Below are 23,384 nucleotides of genomic sequence, written 5' to 3' on the forward strand. Positions count from 1 at the left end.
TGCTTTTTAGCTTCTACCCAACTCCCTGAATTCTTTTCAGGACCTCCTCCCCTTTTCTACCCATGTCATTGGTACCAACATGTACCAAGACTTCTGGCTGTTCACCCTCTCCTTTCAGAATACTCTGCACCCAATCTGAGACATCCCGTACCCTGGAACCTGGGAGGCAACACACCATGCGGGTATCTCTATCAGGCTGACAGAATCTCCTGTCTGTTCCCCTCACTATGGAATCCCCTATGACCACCACATTCCTCATCTTCCTCTTTCCCTTCTGCACCACAAAACGAGGCTGAGTGCCAGAGACCCGATCGCCGTGGTCATCCTCTGTCAGGTCATCCCTCTCAAATGCATTCAAAACGAGATAACAATTACTGAGGGTGATGGTCACAGGGGTGCTCTTCCCTTCGCTTCCCTTACTGTCACCCACTTATCTAACTCCTGCAGCCTCGGAGTGACTAACTTCCTGTAGTTCCTATCTCCTGCTCACTTCCCCTAATAAGCTGTAGGTCATTGAGCCGCAGCTCCAGATCCCTAACACGGTCTCTCAGGATCTGCATCTCAGTGCACCTGGCACAGATGTGGCCTTCTGGGAGATTCCCAGGATTTTACATCCAACACCCAGAGCAAAATACTAACCCTACCGACATGCTCTCTATTCGTCAAAAAAAAATGCAAGGAAAAACTAAAAACGAAGTCCACCAACAACCATGGACACCTTCACAGCGATTGCGCAACCACCAACTGCGACTCCAGCCTTGAACACCAGGCCGGGTCTTTATGTACTGCTATTGTGACTCCCGTCTCCCCTTCCCCCACCACCACTCTGCAACTCCGTCTCCCTCAGATCCCACCATCAGCTCCTGGGCCCTCAGAGGCTCCATCTTCCTCTCACCCCAACCCTCCCCTCTCCATTGACACCCCCAGCCTCCCCCCTCCCCCCTCTGATCCCAGCTCTCATCCGTGCCGGGTCTTTACCATCCCCTCCGACCTTCAACTGTCAGAGGCAGAGCGCTCTGTCCTCAGTAAGGGCCTCACGTTTGTCCCCCTTCGCCCACACCTCAGCGAGTTCCGTGTTCGCCATGATGCAGAACTTTTCTTCCGCCGTCTCCGTCTCCGAGCCTACTTCTTCGGCAAGGACTCTTCCACCCCCACCGATGACCCCTTCTCCCATCTTCAACCCTCCTCTTCTTCATGGACACCCCGCTCTGGTCTTCTGCCTGCTCTGGATCTCTTTATTGCTAACTGCCGACGGGACATCAACCGTCTCGACTTCATCGCACCTTGTGCCCATTCCAACCTCACTCCTTCGGAACGCTCTGCTCTCCACTCCCTCAGCACTAATCCTAACCTTATTATTAAACCTGCCGATAAGGTGGGTGCTGTTGTAGTCTGGCGTACTGACCTCTACCTTGCCGAGGTACAGCGACAATTCGCGGATACCTCCTCTTACTTACCCCTCGATCGTGACCCCACTAAGGAGCACCAGGCCATTGTCTCCCACACCATCACCGACTTTATCCGCTCAGGGGATCTCCCATCCACTGCTACCAACCTTATAGTTTCCACACCACGCACTTCCCATTTCTACCTCCTACCCAAGATTCAGGCCTGTCCTGGCCGACCTATTGTCTCGGCTTGCTCCTGCCCCACCGAGCTCGCTTCTGCATACCTCGACACAGTTTTATCCCCCCTTGTTCAATCTCTTCCTACCTATGTTCATGACACTTCTCACGCTCTTAAACTTTTCGATGATTTTAAGTACCCTGGCCCCCAGCACTTTATTTTCACCATGGATGTCCAGTCCCTATATACTTCCAGCCCCCATCAGGAAGGTCTCAAAGCTCTACGCTTCCTTTTGGATTCCAGACCTAATCAGTTCCCCTCTACCACCACTCTGCTCCATCTAGCAGAATTAGGCCTTACTCTTAATAATTTCTCCTTTGGCTCCTCCCACTTCCTCCAAACTAAAGGTGTAGCTATGGGCACCCATATGGGTCCTAGCTATGCCTGCCTTTTTGTCGGCTTTGTGGAACAATCTATGTTCCGTGCCTATTCTGGTATCTGCCCCCCACTTTTCCTTCGCTACATAGACGACTGCATTGGCGCTGCTTCCTGCACGCAATGCTGAGCTCGTTGACTTCATTAACTTTGCCTCCAACTTTCACCCTGCCCTCAAGTTTACCTGGTCCATTTCCGACACCTCCCTCCCCTTTCTAGATCTTTCTGTCTGTCTCTGGAGACAGCTTATCCACTGATGTCTACTATAAGCCTACTGACTCTCACAGCTATCTGGACTATTCCTCTTCTCACCCTGTCTCTTGCAAAAACGCCATCCCCTTCTTGCAATTCCTCCGTCTCCGCTGCATCTGCTCTCAGGATGAGGCTTTTCCTTCCAGGACGAGGGAGACATCTTCCTTTTTTAAAGAAAGGGGCTTCCCTTCCTCCACTATCAACTCTGCTCTTAAACGCATCTCCCCCATTTCACGTACATCTGCTCTCACTCCATCCTCCCGCCACCCCACTAGGAATAGGGTTCCCCTGGTCCTCACCTACCACCTCACCAGCCTCCGGGTCCAATATATTATTCTCCGTAACTTCCGCCACCTCCAACGGGATCCCACCGCTAAGCACATCTTTCCCTCCCCTCCCCCCCCGCATTCCGCAGGGATCGCTCCCTACGCGACTCCCTTGTCCATTCGTCCCCCCCATCCCTCCCCACTGATCTCCCTCCTGGCACTTACCCGTGTAAGCGGAACAAGTACTACACGTGCCCTTACACTTCCTCCCTTACCACCATTCAGGGCCCCAAACAGTCCTTCCAGGTGAGGCAACACTTCACCTGTGAGTCGGCTGGGGTGATATACTGCGTCCGGTGCTCCCGATGTGGCCTTTTATATATTGGTGAGACCCGACGCAGACTGAGAGACCGCTTTGCTGAACATTTACGCTCTGTCCGCCAGAGAAAGCAGGATCTCCCAGTGGCCACACATTTTAATTCCACATCCCATTCCCATTCTGACATGTCTATCCACGGCCTCCTCTACTGTAAAGATGAAGCCACACTCAGGTTGGAGGAACAACACCTTATATTCCGTCTGGGTAGCCTCCAACCTGATGGCATGAACATCGACCTCTAACTTCCGCTAATGCCCCACCTCCCCCTCGTACCCCATCTGTTACTTATTTTTATACACGCATTCTTTCTCTCACTCTCCTTTTTCTCTCTCTGTCCCTCTGAATATACCTCTTGCCCATCCTCTGGGTCTCCCCCGCGCCCCCCCCCCGTCTTTCTTCCCGGACCTCCTGTCCCATGATCCTCTCGTACCCCTTTTGCCTATCACCTGTCCAGCTCTTGGCTCCATCCCTCCCCCTCCTGTCTTCTCCTATCATTTTGGATCTCCCCCTCCCCCTCCAACTTTCAAATCCCTTACTAACTCTTCCTTCAGTTAGTCCTGACGAAGGGTCTCGGCCTGAAACATCGACTGCACCTCTTCCTGGAGATGCTGCCTGGCCTGCTGCGTTCACCAGCAACTTTTATGTGTGTTGCTTGAATTTCCAGCATCTGCAGAATTCCTGTTGTTAACGAAGTCCACCAACCCACTTACCTCACTGAAGTCCCCTTCACCAAAGCCTGAATGAGCCAAAGCCTGTTGCTTCTACTCTCGCCACTGGCCTACTCCCGGCAATGTCTAATTCAAATCAGACTAGCCCTTTCGTGGGAGATTTCCAAGCAAAACCAAACATCCTCACTGCCAGCAACCCTGGTCACTGTTCATGAATTCCCTCTTTCTCTTACCCAATTGAGCTTAATTTGGTTGAATAGTAGGTTTTCCTTAGTTTACCTGAACAAAAGTTCTGTCATTCATTCATTTGAATCAAATCCCCTCAATCTCCTTTGTGCCAAGTACCCCAGTTCCTAACAAATGCTTTAGCCAAATTCTTGGAGCCATTCCTGTATTTCCTCATACATAGGAAAAGGACCCAAAGGGAGGGAACATCGACTCAGACCATGAGAGGCCTGCGTCAGGTGCTACTCCTCGCACAGACTAGAGCAATGTGTGATTAAGTGCCTTGCTCAAGGGCACAAACACGCTGCCACAGCTGAGGCTCGAACTAGCAACCTTGAGGTAACCAGACGAACGCCTTAACCACTTGGCCATGTGCCCAACACAAAAGGACCTACATACCCTTCCTGAAGTACTGATAAGAGCTAGATGCAAAATATTAGGTGTAATCTAATCAGTTTCACAAAGATTCAGCACGACCTGCCCACTTTTTACAGTTAATTCAAATTAGACTAACCCAGTAGTGGGAGTATATTTTTTAGTACCATGCAGTCTTTGCCAAGGAATGCTGAAAGGGCCCAGTATGCAAATTCATGCTTTTAGGCCAAACAACTTGCTGCAAGACAGGTGAATCACTGGACTATAAACAATACTACGTTTTCCAAGTACAGCTATTAAAGTTGCATTAACTCTTTAGACATTCTATTCAGCACAATTACAATAATAGCAAAATCACTTCGCAAACATGGAAACATAGAAAATAGGTGCAGGAGTAGGCCATTCGGCCCTTCGAGCCTGCACCGCCATTTATTATGATCATGGCTGATCATCCAACTCAGAACCCAGCCTTCCCTCCATACCCCCTGACCCCTGTAGCCACAAGGGCCATATCTAACTCCCTCTTAAACATAGCCAATGAACTGGCCTCAACAGTTTGCTGCGGCAGAGAATTCCACAGATTCACCACTCTCTGTGTGAAGAAGTTTTTCCTAATCTCGGTCCTAAAAGGCTTCCCTTCTATCCTCAAACTGTGACCCCTCGTTCTGGACTTCCCCAACATCGGGAACAATCTTCCTGTATCTAGCCTGCCCAATCCCTTTAGGATCTTATACGTTTCAATCAGATCCCCCATCAATCTTCTAAATTCCAACGAGTACAAGCCCAGTTCATCCAGTCTTTCTTCATATGAAAGTCCTGCCATCCCAGGAATCAATCTGGTGAACCTTCTTTGTACTCCCTCTATGGCAAAGATGTCTTTCCTCAGATTAGGGGACCAAAACTGCACACAATACTCCAGGTGTGGTCTCACCAAGGCCTTGTACAACTGCAGTACAACTCCCTGCTCCTGTACTCGAATCCTCTCGCTATAAATGCCAGCATACCATTCGCCTTTGTCACCGCCTGCTGTACTGCATGCCCACTTTCAATGACACCCAGGTCTCGTTGCACCTCCCCTTTTCCTAATCGGCCACCATTCAGATAATAATCTGTTTTCCTATTTTTGGCACCAAAGTGGATAACTTCACATTTATCCACATTAAATTGCATCTGCCATGAGTTTGCCCACTCACCCAACCTATCCAAGTCACCCTGCATCCTCTTAGCATCCTCCTCACTGCTAACACTGCCACCCAGCTTCGTGTCATCCGCAAACTTGGAGATGCTGCATTTAATTCCCTCATCCAAGTCATTTATATTGTAAACAACTGGGGTCCCAGCACTGAGCCTTGCGGTACCCCACTAGTCACCGCCTGCCATTCTGAAAAGGTCCCGTTTATTCCCACTCTTTGCTTCCTGTCTGCTAACCAATTCTCCACCCACACCAATACCTTACCCCCAATACCGTGTGCTTTAAGTTTGCACACTAATCTCCTGTGTGGGACCTTGTCAAAAGCCTTTTGAAAATCCAAATATACCACATCCACTGGTTCTCCCCTATCCACTCTACTAGTTACATCCTCAAAAAATTCTATGAGATTCGTCAGACATGATTTTCCTTTCACAAATCCATGCTGACTTTGTCCGATCATTTCACCGCTTTCCAAATGTGCTGTTATCACATCCTTGATAACTGACTCCAGCAGTTTCCCCACCACCGACGTTAGGCTAACTGGTCTATAATTCCCCGGTTTCTCTCTCCCTCCTTTTTTAAAAAGTGGGGTTACATTAGCCACCCTCCAATCCTCAGGAACTAGTCCAGAATCTAACGAGTTTTGAAAAATTATCACTAATGCATCCACTATTTCTTGGGCTACTTCCTTAAGCACTCGAGGATGCAGACCATCTGGCCCTGGGGATTTGTCTGCCTTCAATCCCTTCAATTTACCTAACACCACTTCCCTACTAACATGTATTTCACTCAGTTCCTCCATCTCACTGGACCCTCTGTCCCTTACTATTTCTGGAAGATTATTTATGTCCTCCTTAGTGAAGACAGAACCAAAGTAATTATTCAATTGGTCTGCCATGTCCTTGCTCCCCATAATCAATTCACCTGTTTCTGTCTGCAGGGGACCTACATTTGTCTTTACCAGTCTTTTCCTTTTTACATATCTATAAAAGCTTTTACAGTCAGTTTTTATGTTCCCTGCCAGTTTTCTCTCATAATCTTTTTTCCTCTTCCTAATTAAGCCCTTTGTCCTCCTCTGCTGAACTATGAATTTCTCCCAGTCCTCAGGTGAGCCACTTTCTCTGGCTAATTTGTATGCTATTTCTTTGGAATTGATACTATCCCTAATTTCTCTTGTCAGTCACGGGTGCACTACCTTCCCTGATTTATTCTTTTGCCAAACTGGGATGAACAATTGTTGTAGTTCATCCATGCAACCTTTAAATGCTTGCCATTGCATATCCACCGTCAATCCTTTAAGTGTCATTTGCCAGTCTATCTTAGCTAATTCACGTCTCATACCTTCAAAGTTACCCCTCTTTAAGTTCAGAACCTTTGTTTCTGAATTAACTATGTCACTCTCCATCTTAATGAAGAATTCCACCATATTATGGTCACTCTTACCCAAGGGGCCTCTCACGACAAGATTGCTAATTAACCCTTCCTCATTGCTCAAAACCCAGTCCAGAATAGCCTGCTCTCTAGTTGGTTCCTCGACATGTTGGTTCAAAAAACCATCCCGCATACATTCCAAGAAATCCTCTTCCTCAGCACCTTTACCAATTTGGTTCACCCAGTCTACACGTAGATTGAAGTCACCCATTATAACTGCTGTTCCTTTATTGCACACATTTCTAATTTCCTGTTTAATACCATCTCCGACCTCACTACTACTGTTAGGTGGCCTGTACACAACTCCCACCAGCGTCTTCTGCCCCTTAGTGTTACGCAGCTCTACCCATATCGATTCCACATCTTCCCGGCTCATGTCCTTCCTTTCTATTGCGTTAATCTCTTCTTCAACCAGCAACGCCACCCCACCTCCCCTTCCTTCATGTCTATCCCTCCTGAATATTGAATATCCCTGAACGTTGAGCTCCCATCCCTGGTCACCCTGGAGCCATGTCTCTGTGATCCCAACTATATCATAATCATTAATAACAATCTGCACTTTCAATTCATCCACCTTATTACGAATGCTCCTTGCATTGACACATAAAGCCAAGAAAGGCATGCGAGAAGTCAGCTGTAGGTAAAGCACACTCTGGGTCAACACAAGAGTTCAAGTGTCCATAATCTCCCAGCTGAGAAGCCAGATAAGCCTCCTTTTCGAATAGCTACCAATCTTCATTAAAAGAATTCCCTTTAAACACCAACTGATATTTACTTTATATCAAAGTGAAATAATCCAAATTTATTATTTGATCATTTTCAGACAGAAAACCATGAAGATGGCTAATTAATATAAAACTATGGATATTCCACAGTCTTGGTAGGCCAAAGAATCTGTCTGTTGTCTCACTGCTTCTTTTGATCACCAGTGCAAAAACATTCTGGCCACAAGTCGTCAAAAGGACAGCCACAGACAGTGTCTTAGCTTGCACTACCCGACACCTAGCCAGACTCTTTGAATCATGTAAAAAGTAAAGGATTCAGGACTGCCTCAAAAGGAAGCCAAGGTCCAGTGCAATCCAGCTCAGTGAAGTCTCCATGATCAGAAATTAATATCTGAACTTGGTTTTTGTATCATTAGTTATCCTTGTGCATTTGTAGCTAAAATATACACAACTTAATAGCATTGTGTCAACATGCCAAAGGTTTTGTCATTGAAGAAAGTTTTAAGAACCAACTCCAGTTCTGGAGAATACAAATTAATCGAATAACAGAACCCGGATTCATAAAGAGGTCAAAATCGTAAAGTGCATCAGAATTTAAAACTTCAATAAAACATACTTACTTTTCTTGATTCCAGGAGTTGGTGGATACCAACCACAACAAGTAACCCAAGGCCAATTAGGAACATATATAAAAATATTCTGCAAATTAAATTGTTTATATTAAAATATTTATCAGGAACAAGTGCAGAAACCCACCAATAAAAGGCAGCAGCACAACCAACAGAGCAGACTCCAGTCAGACTTAGCAAAAAGTAATTATTTTTAAAAAAATCGTTACACAGCTTTTTCATTCCTCTTAAAAGCCAAATCACTCAAAAGGCAATTTGGACTGCTGAGAATGTGAGTGTGAAGGGAATCAGGAAAACTCTGTATACCGATTGTTATAACCATTAATGAAAGTCTTTATGGTTTACAAAATATTCTAAAGCACAGATCAATAATTGGCATAATCAGAACAAGAAGGCTAGCTTAGTAAAGTTTACTGTACTATGATGAAATACAGAAGAAGTTTACTTCCTTGTACTTTCTACAGTAGGCAATCACCCTGTAGGACATTAACAGAATACCAGTTTCACCAATGCTACAAAAGCTATACAATAAAACATTCATTCATACAAAACCCAATCAATCTCAGTTTAAGAGACTACATGCCTTTTGTCACATACAATCCATGGTAAGGAGTCTGAGTTGGAACTGGAAGAACTCTGGATCATACAGGAGGCTAAAGGGATGATTTATAGTACATATAGAAAGGTAATTACACCCAAGGTGCAGGACACTGGAAACAGGGTGACAGTCAGGAAGGGGAAAGGGGTTAGGGAGTCCGTGCACAGTACCCCTGTGGCCATTCCCCTCAACTTTGGATACTTTTTGCCGGGGGGTGGGGGGGGGAAGAGAGGTTGACCAAACAAAGAGAAGTCATAGTGGTTGGGTCTCTGGCACTGTACCTACCCCTGACTCCAGATGAGGCACAGAATGAGATTCCCGGACAGTACACGAGGAAATCTGCAGATGCTGGAAATTCAAGCAACACACACAAAATGCTGGTGAACGCAGCAGGCCAGACAGCATCTATAGGAAGAAGCAGTCGACGTTTCGGGCTGGGACCCTTCATCAGGACTAACTGAAAGAAGAGCTAGTAAGAGATTTGAAAGTGGGAGGGGGAGGGGGAGATCCAAAATGGTAGGAGAAGACAGGAGGGGGAGGGATGGAGCTAAGAGCTGGACAGGTGATTGGCAAAAGGGATATGAGGCTAGAGAAGGGAGAGGATCATAGGACGGGAGGCCTAGGGAGAAAGAAAGGGGGAGGGGAGTGCCAGAGGAAGATGGAGAGCAGGCAAGGAGGGATAGGGACAGGGACAGGGAGATAGAAACATAGGAGTAGGCCATTCGGCCCTTCGAGCCTGCACCGCCATTTATTATGATCATGGCTGATCATCCAACTCAGAACCCTGCACCAGCCTTCTCTCCATACCCCCTGATCCCCATAGCCACAAGGGCCATATCTAACTCCCTCTTAAATATAGCCAATGAACTGGCCTCAACTGTTTCCTGTGGCAGAGAATTCCACAGATTCACCACTCTCTGTGTGAAGAAGTTTTTCCTAATCTCGGTCCTAAAAGGCTTCCCTTTTATCCTCAAACTGTGACCCCTCGTTCTGGACTTCCCCAACATCGGGAACAATCTTCCTGCATCTAGCCTGTCCAATCCCTTTAGGATTTTATACGTTTCAATCAGATCCCCCCTCAATCTTCTAAATTCCAACGAGTACAAGCTCAGTTCATCCAGTCTTTCTTCATATGAAAGTCCTGCCATCCCAGGAATCAATCTGGTGAACCTTCTTTGTACTCCCTCTATGGTAAGGATCTCTTTCCTCAGATTAGGGGACCAAAACTGCACACAATACTCCAGATGTGGTCTCACCAAGGCCTTGTACAACTGCAGTAGTACCTCCCTGCTCCTGTACTCGAATCCTCTCGCTATAAATGCCAGCATACCATTCGCCTTTTTCACTGCCTGCTGTACCTGCATGCCCACTTTCAATGATTGGTGTATAATGACACCCAGGTCTCGTTGCACCTCCCCTTTTCCTAATCGGCCACCATTCAGATAATAATCTGTTTTCCTATTTTTGCCACCAAAGTGGATAACTTCACATTTATCCACATTAAATTGCAACTGCCATTAATTTGCCCACTCACCCAACCTATCCAAGTCACTCTGCATCCTCTTAGCATCCTCCTCACAGCTAACACTGCCACCCAGCTTCGTGTCATCCGCAAACTTGGAGATGCTGCATTTAATTCCCTCATCCAAGTCATTAATATATATTGTAAACAATTGGGGTCCCAGCACTGAGCCTTGCGGTACCCCACTAGTCACCACCTGCCATTCTGAAAAGGTCCCGTTTATTCCCACTCTTTGCTTCCTGTCTGCTAACCAATTCTCCACCCACACCAATACCTTACCCCCAATACTGTGTGCTTTAAATTTGCACACTAATCTCCTGTGTGGGACCTTGTCAAAAGCCTTTTGAAAATCCAAATACACCACATCCACTGGTTCTCCCCTATCCACTCTACTAATTACATACTCAAAAAATTCTATGAGATTCGTCAGACATGATTTTCCTTTCACAAATCCATGCTGACTTTGTCCGATGATTTCACCGCTTTCCAAATGTGCTGTTATCACATCTTTGATAACTGACTCCAGCAGTTTCCCCACCACCGACGTTAGGCTAACCGGTCTATAATTCCCCGGTTTCTCTCTCCCTCCTTTTTTAAAAAGTGGGGTTACATTAGCCACCCTCCAGTCCTCAGGAACTAGTCCAGAATCTAACAGGACAGAGATAGGGGGACAGAGATAAAAAGGAGGGGGAAGAATAAATAACGGATGGGGTACGGGGGGGAGGAGGGGCATTAACGGAAGTTAGAGAAGTCAATGTTCATGCCATCAGGTTGGAGGCTACCCAGACAGAATATAAGGTGTTGTTCCTCCAACCTGAGTGTGGCTTCATCTTGACAGTAGAGGACAGTATAGACATATCAGAATGGGAGTGGGACGTGGAATTAAAATGTGTGGCCACTGGGAGATCCTGCTTTCTCTGGCGGACAGAGTGTAGGTGTTCAGCGAAACGGTCTCCCAGTCTGCGTCGGGTCACGCCAATATACAGAAGGCTGCATCGGGAGCACCGGACGCAGTATATCACCCCAGCCGACTCACAGGTGAAGTGTCGCCTCACCTGGAAGGACTGTCTGGGGCCCTGAATGGTGGTGAGGGAGGAAGTGTAAGGGCATGTGTAGCACTTGTTCCACTTACACGGATAAGTGCCAGGAGGGAGATCAGTGGGGAGAGATGGGGGGACAAATCGGCAAGGGAGTCACGTAGGGAGTGATCCCTGCAGAAAGCCGGGGGGTGGGGGGTGGAGGGAAAGATGTGCTTGGTGGTGGGATCCCGTTGGAGGTGGCGGAAGTTACGGAGAATTATATGTTGGACCTGGAGGCTGGTGGGGTGGTAGGTGAGGACAAGGGGAACCCTATCGCTAGTGGGGTGGCAGGAGGATGGAGTGACAGCAGATGTGTGTGAAATGGGAGAGAGATGCATTTGAGAGCAGAGGTGATGATGGAGGAAGGGAAGTTCCCGGACGGTGCGTTGCCTCCCAGGTGTGAGGATGCAGGATATCTTGGATTGAGTCCTCAGCATTCTTAAGTGGGAGAGCCAGAAGTCGCGATCCATGCAGATGTCAATGGCATGGGTAGGACAAGTGACGAGTTTTTGCAAAGGGAGTTCATGGAGTTAGGTGCAATGTTAAAGGGCAGGATCTCCAGGAGTGTGATCTCAGAATTGTTGTGCCACGTGCAGGTGAGATTATAGAGTGTAATGCTTGGCTAACGAATTGGTACAGGAGGGAGGGTGGGCAGAAAATATTTGCATCAACGGGTTCGCTTCCAGGAAAGGTGGGACCTGTACAGAAGAGATGGTTTTCATCTGAACTGGAGGGGGACTAATATCCTAGCGGGAAGGTTTGTTAATACTGCACAGTGGTGGTTTAAACGAGAGTTGCAAAGGGAAGAGAACCAGAATGCCAGAACAGATAGTGGAGAGGTTATGGAGACAGATGTTGGTAAGACCTCAGACAAAGTCAGGAATCAAAAGGCTGAGCATGGTGTGACTAGTGCCCTGAGCTGTGTACATTTCAAAGCATAGGAAAGGCACATGAGCTCAGGGCATGCATCAACAACTGGACGTTGTAGCCATTAGTGAGTCTTGGTTGCAGAAGGTGCAGGACTGGCAGCTCAATATTCTGGGGTTCCGCTGCTTTAGATGTGACAGAGTGGGAGTGATTAAAGGAGGAGGGGAAAATGTCATGGCAGTGCTCCATCAGGACAGTCTGGAGAACATGAGGAGCTCTGGGTGGAAATGAGGAATGAGAACAGTATGACAATGTTAATGGGACAATATTACAGACCACCCAACAGTCCACGGGATTTAGAGGAACAAATCTGTACAGAGATCGCAGACTGTTGCAAGAAACACAAGGTAGTTATAACTTTCCACATATTGACTGGAAATCCCATACTGTAAAAGGACTGGACAGGATAGAGTTTGTCAAATGTGTTCAGAAAAGTTTCCCTCATCAGTACGCAGAAGTCCCAATGAGAGAGCATATGTGATACGGGATCTATTAGGGAATGAGACAGGGCAGGTGACAAGTTTGTGTAGGGAACATACACAACGTAGCAATCCTGTGACCACAACGTCATTAGTTTCAAATTAAATATGAAAGAATATAGGTCTGGTCTGCAAGTTGAGATTTTAAATTGGGAAAAAGGCCAATTTTGATGGCATCATAAATGATCTGGCAAGTGTGGATTGGGACAGGCTGTTTTCTGGCAAAGGTGTACTTGGCCAGTGGGAGGCCTTCAAAAACAAAATTTTGAGAGCACAAAGCTCGTACGTGCTTGTATACAAGCATTTGGATAGAATGGAATGATTAATAATAGTCAGCATGACTTCGTCCATGGTAGGTTATGTCTAACTAATCTTAATAGATTTTTTTCAAGGAAGCTACCAGGAAAGTGTTGAAGACAAGGCACTGGATGTTGTCTACATGGCTTTAGTAAGGCATTTGACAAGGCCCCACATGGGAGGCTGGTCAAGAAGGTTCAGTCGCTCAGCATCCAGGATGAGGCAGTAAGATGGATTAGACATTGGCTCTGTGAGACAAGTCAGAGAGCAGTAGTAGAGGTCAGTGACCAATGGTGTGCCACAGTGATTGGTGTTGTCATCTATATCAATGAACTGGACGATGTGATTAACTAGGTTGGCAAATTTGTGGATGACACCAAGATTGGGGGTGTAGTTGACAACAAGGAAGGTTATCATAGCTTGCAGAAGGATCTGCATCAGCTAGAAAAATGGGCTGAAAAATGGCAGATGGAACTTAATGCAAACAAGTGCAAGGTTTTGCACTTCAGTAGGACCAACCAGACGGCACTGAGAAGTGTGATAGAACATAGGAATCTGGGAATACAGGCCCATAATTCGTTGAAAGTGGTGTTACACAGGATTGTAAAGAAAGCTTTTGGCACAGAGTCTACATAAATTAATATATTGAGTACAGCAGATGGGATATTATGTTGAAGTTGTACAAGACATTGGTGAGGACTAATTTGGAGTATTGGTCACCTACCTACAGGAAAGATGCAAACAAGGTTGAAAGAGTATAGAAAAAAATTTACAGGCATGTTGCCAGGTCCAAGTGATCTGAGTTATAAGGAAAGATTGAATAGGCTAGGACTATTCTTCAGAACACAGAAGATTGAGAGGAGATTATGAGGCGTATAGGCAGCAGACCTTTTTCATTGAAGTTGGGTGTGACTACAACCAGAGGTTATGTGCGAAGGGTGAAAGGTGAGAAATTTAAGGGGAAACATGACAGAAACTTCTTCACTCAGAGGGTGGTATGTGGAATGAGCTGCCAGCACCAAGTGATTCATGTGAGCTCAATTTGAACGTTCAACAGTACTCTGGATAGATACATGGAGATAGTAGGGGATGGAGGGATAAGATCCCGGTGCCGGTCAACAAGAGTAGGGAATTTAAATAGTTTCATCATGGACTAGAGAGGCCGAAGGGCTGTACTTCTACGACACTATACAAAAGGTTACTGGAAAAAAGAATTGTGAAAGAGGCTAAAGCCAACGTTTATTGATTTGCATTGTATTGATCAACAAATATATCAATATCATTTAGTTTAGCTAATTACTAATAATTTCAAACATGTAAACTGACCTAAACTACCTGAATATTTTAAAACTGTCCTATGTTATCATCTTGCAGAAAAAAAAATTAGTACATGCTAGCTCCATTTTAATGTTTTGCGCAGACACATGGGTCATTCCAAAACACCCCAGCACCATAAAACATTATAATGGGTGTAATTATATATTACACAGATATTTCACTGTGCAGTATAGGAACTGCACTAGATACAAATCTATAGCAAATATCAGAGTACCAAAACTATGAAACTATAGCATTCATATGGAATGGACCAATTGTTGCACAGATCAATGCAATGAATGATAATATTTCTGCACTTAAGCGTATGTATTGTTTAAATAACTAGATCTTGGAAATTTGACTAGTTCCTTAAACAGAAACCTTCAACTCTTGCTCGACCAATTAAAGATACATCTGTCACGTCACACAAGTTTGGCCCTGATCCAATCAGTACAACCTACATATCTGAAGAGGCAGGCATTGTCTGGACAAAAGCGCTACTCACCAAGCATTAAAGTCCATTAACTATATTCACAAAAAATTGTACCCAAATGCCCATTAAAAGGACTCCTAAGTTTTCAGCTTCAATAACTACCAAAGATAACAGACAGTTTATTCAGATGTTGGAAAATGGTGCTGTGTAGCATAGGAAAAGGGTCAAATTGCCTCTGCAGTTTCAGGAATTACACGCACCACCATAATGAAAACAAAATGACAAAACAGAAAAGAACTAATCAGTCAGAAATTTACTTCAAATAATAAAAATACATCCTCCTTGTAACACTTACGTTTCTCCATCTAGACCATCCTCTCGCTCAGTTATTGTAACAGTCTGGTTGAACACAGCATCACGGTAAATATTGCCCTACAAAGAGAAATTAGCCACTGATTACAGCAAACAATTACAGACATCACTACTGCCACATCCTGACCCCAAGAGAACTGACAGGGAACACTTACACTGGCATCCTTGTAGTTGAGGTTGATGACTAATCCAAATGGCCGACCTCCCATTGGCTCAGCAGGGATAAATGAATACTCAAATGTTGCTTGACGTTGGGACTGCACCAATGTATTCAGCTGTAATGCTGTGAACTAAGAGAAAAGACCTGCTTGCATTATTCTGCAAGAGATGCATACTGAAGCAAACATGAAACTGTTACAGTGAGCCAAGTAATTTTAGGCAACTTTCAACTTTCTAGTTAAATAAATAAATAGTTTCTTGTTATATAAAATCTCTAACTTCAAAGGGACTGAAATGGGTTATCAATTAGAATAATTTCATTCAAACCATTTGCATCTAGCATAATTATATGCATTAAGACTTGAAAAGCACTCACATTCTGAATGTAGAACTGATAGTCTTGAGGATAACGGAATGAAGCGTCCAAAGATTCTACAACAAATTCTTCATTGCCCTTGTTTGTAAATCCAACCAAGAATTTCACAATGTTGTTAGCTGGGAAATCTAAATGATAATTAAGTATAAACATTAGGGAAGTGTTACACAATGACTACCATTTCTTCATTCTCAAAGTAAGTGAAACGGTCAAGCAAGGGAAGCAGCATATGACTGAAGACAATGACATTTTCAACATGAAGCCCAGTCACATGCCACAAATTTCATTACAATCAATCCTCTGCCTCTCAAACTATTACAATAAAGCTTATGTACTTCCCAGTAAGTTGGCAATGTACTTGGACACAGCAGCTTACACAGGGCCAACCAAAGCTGTGTGTGTGTGTGTGTGTGTGTGTGTGTGTGTGTGTGTGTGTGTGTGTGTGTGTGTGTTTTTTTTTTATAAATGTTTTTTCTAATTGCAAAACCCCGCTGAATATCAAGAACTTAAACTACTGTAGGTCTATCCCATCAGCAAGTTGTGTATTGGTGGAGAAAATGAAGCTGGACTTGGTGTGGAACATGCTGCTGCCTGCTATAGAGGGTTGTCGGTGTGCGAAGGCAGTGTGTAGTTTAACAGCCAGTGACTATCTTAGTCGCTTTTCTTGTGATTGCAAGATCCTTTTGGACATTAGTAATGTGGAATGCTGCAAGTCACTGATTTATTGGCGAGACAGATAGCAGGGGAGTAGTAGCGAGGATAAGGCCTCAAGCTGTGGTGTCAACTGTGCAAAGCCATCGAGAAGAGTCGGTGCTGCCCTCCAGTGTTTGCTCTAGCAGAAGATGAACCATATTGTGTTTGTCTGTACACTGCTGCAACATTCATGGACTCAAAGACCTGGCCTTTACTTTTTATGTTTAATGCTGTTGTACACATGCTACATGTGCCTTGTGTTGTGTATGACTACTGGTTCTGCGTTTTGTACCTTGGCCACGGAGTAACAGTTTCATTTGGCTGTTTTCATGAATGGTTAAATAACTAATTAAACTTAATGAAAACAGACAGCATTTAATGCTACTGCATTTTTCATGAATTCTACAAAAAAAATCAGTAACTTGACATGATAACCACTTTTGTTACTTCCCTTGAAGGATCTTGGTATCATTTATACCTCTGCTGGGATCATTGTTTCTTTGCCTTTGTTTGTACTATCAGACATTCCCACTCACTGCTTCCTGTACTGAAAACCTGGGCTCCACCTCCTATTTCTTTCAACTCTCAGAAGGTCATTAATCTAAAATATTTTCCCTCCCTTAAAAAAAGGCTGTTTTGTTTTTACTTAAGAACATTTGAGAGCCAGTTATTGCTGCAATGCAAGATTTGCAGCTGCTATTTTACACTCTTAACAGCTCCCACAAGCAGCAATATCACATTGACCAGATAATTTACTTACGAGTTGATCAAGTCATAAACAGTGCCCAAAACTTCAGGGGAACAACTCCATTCAGCGAATGCTGCCTTAGTATTATTTACATTCATACTAAAGAGCAGATGGGAGCTTTGGCAGAACATTTCTTCTCAAGGACAATATAAAGCATTCCATCACAACTGCACCAGCCAGCCTAGCCTCCACAGAGAAACTTAAACCTACAACCCTTCAGCTAAAAAATACGCCCTAAAAGAACGGGTTGGAGAACTGAATGCACATTGAAAGAAATACATTTGTAACTTCAAGTTAAATAAGCTACCTTAATAGGAATAAGAGAGAAAAATTGGCATAGCTCATCTCTAGCCAAAAAATTATACTTAGCTAGAATAAAAATGACAAGTAACAACAATTATTATTAGATCACAGAATGGCAAATACATCTACAACAGTTTGTAAAATTAACACTACCTTTTGGTGCAGAATACTAACATTGAGGACATTGGATTAATTTCCCTACCTTCTCCCTTCACAAACAAGATAGTTGTGTCAGCATTGGGAGAAGCTTTTGGTTCCCCAAACGTCGAGTCATCATCTTCTTCTTCCTCTTCCTTTTCATCTTCCATCTATAGTGACAAAAAACACACCAAAATTTTGATATGGCTATCAAGATCCAGCAGTTTGGCAATTACATGAGAAACTATAAACCAAACAAAGGGTAACTAACCGTCAGTGCCCAATCCCAGTTAAAAATGAGTGCAAGTGTTAAATAGAAATGCACCTGCCATTCTGCTTAAAATCAAAGCAATAATGACTTGTACTACAGAACCTGCAGTTTAGGACTTTATAATTTACTAGGACTTGGGCATTTAAAGCCTAAATCAGATAAGAGAACCACTATGTCTGAACGGCACTGATGCTACAAGTGACAACAGGTTTTTAGCTGCTACAATATTCTTTGTCACAATCACTTTCATAGAATAAAATATTAATACTTGACAACCATTGGTGCGAGTGAAACTAAAAATAATGGTGTTGGAAAAACTGGGAACAAGTTATTAAATATCAAAACTTACAATGTCCGTTGCATCATCCTCCTCTATCTCTGCTTCATCATCTTCATCCTCTACTACAGAATCATCTACACCTTCTTCATCCTCTGTTGGGTCATCTGCAGCAACTAAAGACAGCCCTGCACCTAATGATAGAACAAACATTTATTTTAAACACCAAGTGTAACGGCTTTCAGTTAGAGGAGATTGTTCATTGGTAGAGATTAAAATTTAACCCCAAGTACAAGACACAAATAAATCTTGATTAAACAGCTTATGGAGAAGGGCAGCTGTTAAAGTGTTATTGGCCAGATCAGCTCATTGCTCTAAATGCACCAGACAGCAGGAATTTTCAAAACTAAATGTGTAGAATATGTTGCCAAGGAACCTTCTTGAACTTGATGAATCTTGAGCTCATTTAAGATTGTCTTCCTACGAAGAAATGAAAGAATGTTGGAGATCTACAAGATGCAATTCTTTGAAAAATTAATTCAGTTGTTATGATTTGACAATTGAGCAAAACAAGTGATAGGACTGTGATCAATGTTTGCATAGCAGAATTGGAGTAACATTATGTCACCCAATATAGAAAGTGTATTATAGTTATTGAGATAATTCAATAATATCCTCATTCCCAGCATCTTACAAGATACATCTGAAGTTCAAGCAATTTGCATATAGGAAAGCAAGAATGTTAATTTGCATTAATAGAAAAGGGAAATTTTTTTCCTTTAGGTCTAAGGGGACACAAATAAAGCAAATGCATTTTAAAATGAACTTCTATGAGTCCTGAGGCCAAACCGTGATAAATAGTTATTTTTTTTTACTTATGAGGAAAACGTAAAACGTGAACCAAGTGTGTAAAGCCCCGAACTGCTGTGGCAAAGAGCCAGTACTGACGTCGTGGGCCAAAACACCTCTACTAGTTTAGAGTGAACGTCTCACAAGAGACTGCAGATGCTGTAATCCAAGGCAAAAAAACACTGGAGAAACTTAGAACATAGGACAGCCTCTGTAGAGCCAAAGGGCTGGTCGAATGACATCAGGTCACAACCCAAAACACTGACCATTCCCTTTGCCTCCACAAGTACCATCTGACCTAATGTAACACACACAAAATGCTGGAGGGACTCAGTTCAGGCACCTAGGGTAGGAGTTCCCAACCCTTTTTATGCCATCATTCACCAAGAGGTCCTTGGACCTCAGGTTGGGAACCCCTGATCTCAGGAAATGCATGAACAGTCGACATTTCAGGCTGAGACCCTTCATCGAGATACCAGAATAAGAAGGTGGACCTAATGTCCCTAGTTTACTCTTCATTAATAACACAGTCTCCAGCATTACAGAATACAGAAATGCAGCAATTGGTCTGTTAAGATTTCCAATGGTCACGTGGTGTGTTTCACATTTTAAGTATACTTTTCATCAGTAGCAGGATACATTACTGATATTAACACTACCAACACACAAGGTTTATATGACCAAAACGTCCAATATTACCTCTACCAACGGTGCAGCGACATAACGTTTGCTTTTATTTTCAAGAGCTTTTACAGCAAAAAATATTCATGGCACTTCAGAAGCTTGAGCTGGTAAGTGACGAGGAATCAACCCAGCTGGGCTGAAGATGATGGCTCTGGACTTTTCAGGGAATTGAAGCATTTGATTCCTCGAAAACTGAATGAATAATCAGGAATTGAAAGTATTGAGACAGTTGAAGAAAGAGGAATGAGACAGTGGATTGTGCAACGAGGTTCAGGAAAAATGAGTGGGAGATAGCACAATATAACCATCATCAAATCCCATCTATGGAAAATAACAATAAACAGAAACACCTAGACAAGTACCTGTATTACTTGAAAGACTAGTAGTATTTAGGTTAGCAAATAATGAGTCAAGCACAGGTAGGTCCCAGAGAAATCTTGGGAGTAATGCATATTGAATAGAAAATGAATTGCAAAATATGGCAGTTGTGGCTATGGCAAGACTGATATTTAATACAAAAATACAAGCATTCATCCCCGTAGTCTTACTTAGAAGTATAGCTTCAGATCAATGAAAATGGAAGTCAAGATATTAAAAACAAATTAAGATAAAGGAGCTCTCTTAACTATAAAATACAAACACTTTCAATTATGCATCATTAGATTAAAGCAATAAAGAAAGTATTTTTATATGGAAAAGGTCAATGGAAAGTTCAACACACTATCCCCACTGACAAAGTGAAACAATACCCCAAGACCAGAACATCACTAACTAGTTGGGTTGACAAGACTGTTTTTGTGCTCCATGTTCTGCGCCTAATTTTAAAAGGAGAGCAATAAAAAAAACACTAGAAACGGCTACGCGTCAATAGTCAGCGTAATTTGTGTGCCACGAAGGATGAGCATGCCAAGAAAGGTGAACGTGACGAGCCCATTTCCCTCAACAGGTATCAGTAACTGAAAAATGCACTTGGTACCAAGGGGAAAAGGCTGAGAAAATATATTCACCCAGTGAAGTCTGGAGCTCAATAGACGAGTGACATGGGCACAAAAATTGTGCTGCAAGGATCAGCATGCTGTGCTATAACCCGATCAAGAGCTGGGGAAGTGGGATTGAGCAAAAAAGGACTTTTTTTTTTGTCAAGGATGACCACAATGGACCAAATTACCTCCTCGGGTATCATCCCTTCGTGATTCTGTGAAAGGCAACCTCAACTAAAATTCGACTTAACAGCCTCTTTAAAAAAAGGGAAGCTAGTTAAAAAAATGAATTAAAATCAAAAAGCAAACTGTTGCAAGTTTTTCATTGTACCTATGCCAATGACAACAAATTAGATAGAACACGCATTTTTTAAAAAACGACCAATGCTTTGACAGACAGTAAAGTGTACAGCTGGGGAGATACACTGCACTAAAGACGGGTCCGGCTCAATGACACGTCAGCTCAGGCCGGGACAGGAGCCGAGGCGGGCAGGGAGCCCGGGCCCAACGCGGCTCCGCCACACCGGGATCCCCACACCCACGTCAGCACTCGGCCGGCTCCGGAACCCACGGCCGCCCCCGCCACGCTGGAGTAGTCGGCCACCCGGAGGGGGGGAACCCACGGCCGCCGGTCCCGGGCCTGGCAGCCCTCAGCACTGGGTCGGGGAGTCTGTCCTTACCGGGGCCCCGCTGCACCAGGCTGAGCGGAAAGGCGAGCAGCAGCAACAGAGACAGCGAGAGCAAATAACCCATGGCGGAACCGACTCCCACACCGACTGGGCCGGTGATGGCGGCAGACATCCGGGCTCCCGGGGGCGGAGAGGGCGAAGGTCACAAAGCCCCGCCCCGCCCTCTATCCCTCCCTTTCCTACTGCCTCCTGTTTCCTCCTCCTCTTCCTCTTCTCTCATCCTCTCCTCGAGGTCCGACATTCCCTTCTCCCCTCTCCCTCCCCTCCACCTCTCCCCTTTTCTCCTTCTCCCCATCTCCACCCCCCCCCGTCCCCTCCTTCCCTTTCTCCCAAATTCCATCTGCTTTCTTTTCCACACATACCAAGTTCAAGTTTATGGTCATTCACTATTTATAATGCCAAACGAAACAACGTTCTCCCGGATCGGGGGTACAACACAGTACACTGACTCGCACACAACACATAAAGTAACATTACCACAAATCAATTCACAAAACTTGAAAATACTTTCCAGAAAATTGTCATTTAGCATAAGATGCATTTTTGACACATTAAGAAGCAAACAGTATAACGCTGTTGGCACCTCATGCATGATGAGACCTGGGTGGTGGCAGGGAATTCAGCAGACTTGCAGCCTGGGGGAAGAAACTGTTTTCAATCTTAACAGCCCATGTCCAAATGCAATGGTACCTCCTGTCTCTGTAGGGAGTCAAAGAGATTGTGGGATGGAGCAGAGGGATCCTTGACAATGTTAAAGGTCATGCTACACAGCATTACTGATAAGTATCTCAGATGGGTGGAAGAGAGAGCCCAATTATCCTCTCAGCAGTCCTCACAATGCTTTGTAGGGACTTTTGGTGAGATGCCTTCAATTCCTTTAATAGATGGTGATGAAGCTCATCAGGACACTCTCGATGATACTCCTGTAAAAATTGGTTAGAATGGGGGTGTAGGGGAGCTTCATTTGCCTCAATCTCCTCAGGAAGTGGAAAAGTTGCTGTGCTTTCTTGACGAAAGAAATAGTATTTTGTATTAAGCCACTCAAAAAGATCACAGATGAAGTTATGTAACTTATCTCCATATTCCTCTCTCCCCATTAGTACTTTGCATTGGAATTTACCAGGGAGAAGGAACTGGAGAACAGTGAGATCAGTGTGGAGCATGCTAATGTGCCAGGACATTTTGAAATTAAGGAAAAAGTAGTGTTGCGTTCAGTCTTATGAAGAACGTTAAGGCGGGTAAGTACCCAGGCTCTAATAGATATACCAAGGTTATTGAGAGAGGCAAAAGATGAGATAGCTGAGGCCTTGACCAAGATTTTTGTGTCTTTTCTAGCCACAGGCTAGGTCCTGGAGTATTGCTGAGTAGCTAACATTCCAGTGGGATAATCATTGAAACTATAGATTTGTGAGTCTCATGTCAGCGATGGGGATGTTATTGGAGAGGGGTAGGATGTATGAGCACATGGAAAACCATGGCCAAATTAAGGACAGTGTCTCTTTATGCAGGACAGTCATGCCTTACTAACCTGATTGAGTTTTCAAGGGGTAGACTCATCCTGAAGATTAAGATGCATGGGCTACGTAGTGACTTGGCTGTTTGGATTCAGAATTTGCTTGTTCATTGAAGATAGTCTGTGGGTCCTCATCCAGTTGGAGGTCCTTGTCCTTTGGTATTGTGCAGGGTGCTAGTGCCTCTGACCTATGTGATTGATATCTCTTGGATGAAAATGTGGATGGCTAGGGTAGCTTGTTTACAAGTGATACAAAAATTGGTGAAATTGTGGATAGTGTAGAAAATTGCCAAAGGACACGGTGGGATATACACCTAGTGGCCACTTTATTAGGTACACCTGCTCGTTAGTGCAAATATCTAATTAGCCAATCATGTAGCAGCAACTTATGCTGACCTGGTCAAGAGGTTCATTTGTAGCTCAGGCCAAACATAACAATGGGGAATAAATATGATCTTAAATGATTTTGACCGTGGAATGATTGTAGGTGCCACATGGGGTGGTTTGAATATCTCAGAAACTGCTGACCTCCTGGGA

General features: G+C 44.2%; 1 protein-coding gene across 1 annotated transcript in view; it reads right to left on the reverse strand.

Moving 5' to 3' along the window:
* The window catches only part of ssr1 (signal sequence receptor, alpha), a 30,483-nt gene extending 9,014 nt beyond the window's left edge, over window positions 1–21,469 (reverse strand). Inside the window, exons 1-7 of the mRNA XM_063070062.1 lie at window positions 21,326–21,469; window positions 18,205–18,326; window positions 17,649–17,754; window positions 15,703–15,830; window positions 15,323–15,457; window positions 15,151–15,227; window positions 8,135–8,213 (exon numbers count right to left, since the gene is read on the reverse strand). Coding sequence (XP_062926132.1) covers window positions 8,135–8,213; window positions 15,151–15,227; window positions 15,323–15,457; window positions 15,703–15,830; window positions 17,649–17,754; window positions 18,205–18,326; window positions 21,326–21,446 — 768 coding nt within the window. The 5' untranslated portion in view covers window positions 21,447–21,469. The remainder of the gene's footprint in view (window positions 1–8,134; window positions 8,214–15,150; window positions 15,228–15,322; window positions 15,458–15,702; window positions 15,831–17,648; window positions 17,755–18,204; window positions 18,327–21,325) is intronic.
* Between the last annotated feature and the right edge of the window lie 1,915 nt (window positions 21,470–23,384).

Source organism: Mobula hypostoma, chromosome 17 (genome assembly GCF_963921235.1).
Source record: "Mobula hypostoma chromosome 17, sMobHyp1.1, whole genome shotgun sequence".
Taxonomy (NCBI): Eukaryota; Metazoa; Chordata; class Chondrichthyes; order Myliobatiformes; family Myliobatidae; genus Mobula; species Mobula hypostoma.